This window comes from Salvelinus sp. IW2-2015, linkage group LG24, assembly GCF_002910315.2.
Source record: "Salvelinus sp. IW2-2015 linkage group LG24, ASM291031v2, whole genome shotgun sequence".
Lineage (NCBI taxonomy): Eukaryota > Metazoa > Chordata > Actinopteri > Salmoniformes > Salmonidae > Salvelinus > Salvelinus sp. IW2-2015.
In genome coordinates this window covers 3,026,484-3,033,312 of record NC_036864.1, presented here as the reverse complement: position 1 = coordinate 3,033,312, position 6,829 = coordinate 3,026,484, and the positions used below count along the sequence as shown (strand labels likewise).

The 6,829-nt window shown below is 46.0% G+C and overlaps 1 protein-coding gene across 1 annotated transcript in view; it reads left to right on the top strand.

Moving 5' to 3' along the window:
- Positions 1–6,829, top strand: part of LOC111951310 (protein-methionine sulfoxide oxidase mical3b-like) — a 47,765-nt gene that overhangs the window by 30,154 nt on the left and 10,782 nt on the right. Inside the window, exons 23-28 of the mRNA XM_023969368.2 lie at positions 2,119–2,587; positions 2,677–2,777; positions 3,049–3,132; positions 5,528–5,794; positions 6,271–6,364; positions 6,499–6,594. Of these exons, the coding sequence (XP_023825136.1) occupies positions 2,119–2,587; positions 2,677–2,777; positions 3,049–3,132; positions 5,528–5,794; positions 6,271–6,364; positions 6,499–6,594 (1,111 nt within the window). The remainder of the gene's footprint in view (positions 1–2,118; positions 2,588–2,676; positions 2,778–3,048; positions 3,133–5,527; positions 5,795–6,270; positions 6,365–6,498; positions 6,595–6,829) is intronic.

Here is a 6,829-nt window from a genome sequence, read left to right as displayed (position 1 = left end):
GAGATTAGAGAGTAGGTAAAGACAGAGGAGTCTGGAATTGAGACTGAGGACTGGTGTGGGTGCATGGACTTAAGGTGTGAATGAGTGTTGAGGCAGTGGCTGGAGTGGAGAAGGTGATATTGGGTACACTGGTGGGGCTGTATGGACCGTGTGTGTCGGGTGTTGTCGAGTCAGGCAGTTGTAATGTCGAGGCTGTGTGTGTGTGTCAGCGTGTGTGTAGTGTGTGTCTGGAGAGTGTGTGCTCTGCTCCACTCGTCCAACGAGGCTACCTCCTCAGCGGTGAGGGGATGATCCCCTCTAGAAGACGAGAGAGCGAGAGCGAGCGAGAGAAGGAGAGAGAGATGAGAGAGAGAGAAGGAGAAAGAGAGAGGAGAGAAGTGGAGAGAGAGGGAGGGAAGTCAAGGAATCTCCTACAGAGAACGAGATAGCAACCTCCTGTGTCGTACAGAAAATATTGCTTGTGAGCCACAGTTGCATGGCAGAAGTAGGTATTACTTTTTTTTCTGTTGTTTAGCCACCACTGTAGACTTGATGAGGCAAAAGAGATAGTTAATAAGGTTTGGGCAACCACAGCCACCAAACGCCATTGGACAGTGGTGCAAGAATCACTTGTGTAAGTCCATGGGGTGCAAAGAGGTGGGGAAGTTACTGCTAATTCTGGCTACTGTGTGTCTTATGCTCAAGGACACAACAAAAACATGATAAAGGTTCGTAACAAAACAATACATAATAAAATGATAAACATGTTTTGTTAGTCTTTCTTCTATGTGGCAGGTGCCACCTTGTCTCCTCCACCTCTTCTAGAGGGAGAGAGCCACAGACCCTGAATGACGCTCCCTCTCACACGGGAGTACTCACCTTCTACCAGCAGTGATGACAGCACATGAGAACAACACAGAGAAACAGAGAAAAAGGAACCAATTACCATTCACTAGGATAACTTCCTCCTCATCATATCAGTCTCATCAACCTCTCCTTCCTCCTCTCCTGTCTCTTCTTCGTCGTCTCTCTCTCTCCTCTGAGACGTCGTGTAGTTCCATGGCCTTCCTCCAGGAGTCTCTAGCCAGGTCATTGGTTAGAGCCCGCTGCTCTCCCCCTCCTCCTCCGTCCTGATCCGAAACTATGAAGGAGAGAGGAAGGCAATTAGTGGTGTGTGTTCGTGTGGTAAGTGTGTGTGCAAGAGAAAAGGGGGAAGAGAGAAAGAGAGGAGAGAAAGAGCGAGAGAGACAGACGGGAGAGCCAGGGAGACAGATGGCGAGAGAGGATAGCGAGAAGAAGGATAGCGAGAGAGAAAGAGAGAGAGAAGAGAGGAATAATAGCGAGAGGAAAGAGACAGAGAGACAGCGGAGATTAGATAGCCGAGAGAGAAAGAGGGGAGGAAAGAGAGGTAAGGATAGATAGCGGAGAGAAAGAGGCGAGGGAGAAGTAGGAATAGATAGCGAGAGAGAGAGGGGAAAAGAGTGACACGCTAGATAAAATAAAATGAATGTGTTTTGTAATGCTGACCTGGAGCCTCGTTGCTCTTGTCCCGCAACGCGCACTTTTGATTGGCCTCTTCTCCTCTGTCACCAGCAGACTGAGGGTTGTAATTGGCCAGCGTCTCCTCTGGCACCTCCTCCGGCTCATCTGTTAGCTGCTCAGTCTCCAGGCTCCCCAGGCTCACACGGTAGTTCTCCAGCTCTATACGTTCTGGCGTGCCGCGCACGCGCTTTAGCCAAGCCACCACCCCTCTCAATCAGAGATGCCACTGAGCGCACACACACAAAACACACACACACACACAACATATACACACACACACCACACACATAAGAAGCTTTACCAAGCCGGACCCACTCCCAATCAGAGACCACTGACACACACACCAGACACACACCACACACAGACACACACCACCACACACAGACATACACTTACCCAAAGTCAATGTCACATTCTTTGGCACTCATAACATTCTTTACACACTCAGGACATCGTTACACCACTCACGGCGTCACTAAGAAACACATTCTGTGCAACAAACCACCACACGTCACAAGCATTACGTCGTGAAACACAACACGACACAGATACATGAACCTCTGGCTTACCTGAGACCTCGATCTGCCTGTCACACAGTCACTGAGGAGCGAGGTTAGTCTGAAGCCCCTTAAGGCAGTGCCCAGAGACGAGAGAGAAATCGGGAGGAAGAGGGAGATGGAGAGGAGGAGGGAGATAGAGAGAGCAGCCATGGGGGTGGGCTGGGAGGACATGAAAATCACCCTAGGAAGGGAGCCTCTCCCAGGGAAGAGCATTGGAGGTCTGGACCCCCACAGACTCACAGAGAGCCTGCCTCCCCTCCTCCTCACACAACTCCAGGGGGGCTCCCTCTTCTCTTCACGTAAGTGCCGCAGGGACAACCAGCCCCCCAGCCAGAGTGTGTCTGAAGCGGGCATAGGAGAGGGTGGACCCCTGGGCMTGTGGAGAGCTGTCATCTCTGGCTATAAGAGGGACAGGAAGAAGAAGGGCAGGACTTCCCTTCCCAATACGACAACAGCCCCAGCCCCCAAAGAGCAGAGCAAGAGGAAAACTTCTGCAGAGAGAAGAGGTAACACACACAAACACACACACACACACACACACACACTGGTGATCTGGTATAGGGAATTTCTAAGGTGAACCTCTGTGTTTGTGCAGGTGTGAAGTTCAGGGAGCGCCAGAGCTGGTCAGAGCCGGAGGAGTCAGACATCACCTGCTCTGTTGTGATGGAGAGATGCTCCATGAACCCCAAGGCCAACGTAAGAACATCACTACTAACACGACCACTGATCTCAGAGCAGCAGGCTGACATTACACTACAGCTCTGACTGTGGGAGTCAGTGATGTCACTACAGACCTCTGATCAGCTCTACAGCTCTGTGGATGCCAGCGATCTTTACAGTGATTGTTTGGAGGAAATTCATTCACACTATAGGAGGCTGATGTCGTATGTGTTAGGGGATATCTGGTCTTTATCATCTCCTGTCTTCAGAGGCTCAGGTAAATCTCTTAATGGATGAATGTTTTCAGCTTCGTCTGGAGCTGTTTGACCTAGCGTCTTCCCAGAACGAAACCATTGAGGAGGAGGAGGAAGAGGAGAATGAGGAAGGGGAGGTATACCTTTTTGTGGCAGTACGATGCAGGCCGTTGTGTCCTAGTCTAGTTAGAGATAGTTACAGCAGCGTTACTGAGCGAGGTTACGCTTCTCCCATTGTGTAGATGGGTCGTTTATAGCTGTAATAAATAGTTTGTAAGTTCCGATTTAGAGTACGTTTTGTGTGAACTAGAAATACTATATATTGTGTGCCCTATTCTGATTGTTCTTTGGTCTTCATCTTTCCAAGTCTGCATATGTGCCTCATGCCCTGGCCTTTAAGAGGGCGTATGCCATTAAGGTAGTGTGAACATTCCCATTAAGGTAGTGTGAACATTCCCATTAAGGTAGTGTGAACATTCCCATTAAGGTAGTGTGAACATTCCCATTAAGGAGTGGAACATTCCATAAGGCAGTGGAACAATTCCTCGGTTAAGGCAGTTGAACGATCCCCAAGGCGGTGAACATTTCCGTAAGCAGGTGAACATCCCATTTAAAGTAGTGTGAACATTCCCATTAAGTTGTGAACATTCATTAAGGCAGTGTGAACATTCCATTAAGTTAGTGGAACGTTCCATTAAGGCCGTGTGAACACCGTAAGGCAGGTGAAACATACCGTTAAGGCAGGAACATCCGAAGGCATGAACATTTCGCGGTAAAGGCAGTGTGAACATTCCCCAGTAAGGTAGGGATGAACATTCCCCGTCAAAGGTGGTAACATCCCGTCAAGCGTAAGGGGTGGAACATCCCGAAGGACTTGAACATTCCCGTAAGGTTAGTGTAACATCCCGTTAAGGTAGTGTGAACATTCCCGTTAAGGTAGTGTGAACATTCCCATTAAGCGCAGTGTGAACATTCCCATTAAGGCAGTGTGAACATTCCATTAAGTCAGTGAAACATCCCGTTAGTTAGTGTGAAATTCCCTAAGGCAGTGGAACATTCCCAGCAGGGAATTCCATTAAGGCAGTGTGAACATTCCCATTAAGGCAGTGGAACATTCCCATTAACTTCTCACGAGTCACAAACCCGGATCTGGGATCCCCCATCAAAAAAGCTGACATACATAGCCTAGAAACGACAGATTCATATAATATAATTTTCATGAAATCACAAGTCCAAGACACCAAATGAAGATAACATCTTGTGAATCCAGCCATCATTTCCGATTTTTAATTTTACAGCAAAAAAAACAATATGTATTTCTATTAGCTAACCACATAGAAAAAAGACTCAACCGCAATTTTTCACAATTTTTTTACCGCATAGGTAGCTATCACAAATCGACCAAATAAAGATAAATAGTCACTAACCAAGAAACAACTTCATACAGATGACAGTCTATAACATGTTATACAATAAATCTATGTTTTGTTCGAAAAATGTGCATATTCAGGAAAATCATAGTTTTACATTGCAGCTACCATCACAAATATCACCAAAGCAGCTAGAATAATACAGAGAGCAACGTGAAATACCTAAATACTCATCATAAAACATTTATGAAAATACATGGTGTACAGCAAATGAAAGACAAACTCTGTGAATCCAGCCAATATTCTCAGTTTTAAGTGTTTTACAGCGAAACCACAATATAGCATATATAGCTTACTACATAGCCAACCACACAACCGCATTTCATCACCCAAAGGTAGCGATCGCAAAAAAACAGCAAAAGATATAAAATTATTCACTAACCTTGACAAACTTCATCAGATGACAGTCCTATAACATCATGTTACACAATACATATATGTTTTGTTCGAAAATGTGCATATTTAGCGGTACAAATTGTGGTTTTACAATGTGAATACGTAGTCAAAATGCACAAAATTGTCCGGAGAAATCTTGGACAGTCACCTAATCTAATCAAATAACTCATCATAAACTTTACTAAAAAATACATGTTGTACAGCAAATGAAAGATACACTAGTTCTTAATGCAACCGCTGTGTTAGATTTTTAAAAATAACTTTAGTACGACATACAGCTTAAGGTAGTGTGAACATTCCCATTAAGGTAGTGTGAACATTCCCGTTAAGGTAGTGTGAACATTCCCGTTAAGGTAGTGTAAACATTCCCGTTAAGGTAGTGTGAACATTCCCGTTAAGGTAGTGTGAACATTCCCGTTAAGGCAATGTGAACATTCCCGTTAAGGTAGTGTGAACATTCCCGTTAAGGTAGTGTGAACATTCCCGTTAAGGTAGTGTGAACATTCCCATTAAGTTAGTGTGAACATTCCCATTGGTTGCATCAAGCCGTTCTGTGCTCCTTATCGCCCCTAAACCTCAGTAGTGTCTATACTCAGAATTTGCTGCTGTGGTCGAATCTTAATGGTGTGTGTGTGTGTCTGTGTACGCGCATGCTATGTGTGTGTCTGTGTGTAGGCTGCTGACTCTCTCTCTCTCTCTCCTAAAGAGGCACGTGGGGAAAGAGAGGGAGCTGGACAGCTCCCCCCATATGGATACACAGCGGAGGTCATCGTGCCCTACGGAAGTGGTGGGGGTACTGGTGCACATGAAGGACCTGAAGGACCCGTCYAGCCTGAAYGTGTCAGAGGCCATGTTCCACAGAGACAGAGACCCAGAGGAGGAGCAGCTAGATGCCAGGTTAACACGCAGAGTGCAGAGGGCAGCGCGCAAACAGGCCAAACAGGAGCAACTCAAGAGACTGCACAGAGCCCAGGTAGGACGTAGGTTTCTCATGTGTGTGTGACTGGGCGTGTGATTTGTTTGAAGGCACATTGATATTATAGATGGCGCTAACATGTATCTTTTGTCCTGATCTTGTCCACATTCTGATTGTGCYCACATTTTCAGAAATATGTCCAGTCGTGGTATTAAAATATCTCATATCCGTCCACTGTGTCCACATTCTGACCAGATGTTCTGGTCCCTCCCTGTATGCAAATGATTTGACAGCTATTCATTATTGATTGATTTTAAGACACATGTTGATTGTAAGCTATAAAAACAAAGAGAGTCGGTTTACTGGGAGTTTGTACATCGAGTGTGCAACTCTCTTTGTTTTTATAGCTTCCAGTTTATTCCCCATTAGTCAGCACCTCTACACCAATCAGAATGTGGACAAGATCAGGACAAATAATGCGTGTTAGAATCGGGTATAAACAGGGCTTGAKTGTATAAAATGGGCCTTGTCAGATGATCCAAAGGCAGTTGGAGCAGGTGGAGGAGAAGCAGAGGCAGCTGGAGGAGAGGGGTGTGGCTGTGGAGAAGGCCTTGAGAGGGGAAGCAGGTAAACACATTGTTTACAAACCTGTTTGACATCATGGTTTGTTTTACATATATTACTCTTAGTTAGTTTGACTATGCATATGATCAGTGTACGTGTGGTCATGTGGTCAACTCCCTAGTATGTTCTTATTTTAGACTACTGGGGAGAGTCGAATGACAGTGAAGAGCTGGACTTGCACCTGGGAGGTATGTACCTCACATACTATATGCTGCATTCCATCCAGTGGATCTGCTGAGGGGAGAACGGCTCATAATAATGGCAGGAACGGAGCAGATGGAATGGCATCAAACACTTGGAAACCATGTCTTTGACGTATTTGATACCAACCCACTGATCCGGCTCCAGTAATTACCACAAACCCGTCCTCCTCAATTAAGGTGCCACCCACCTCCTGTGATTCCCTCCAACTATGAATTATCCTCCAATCTTACCCATGGTTCCTTACACTTCTTCTCTCTTTCTCTC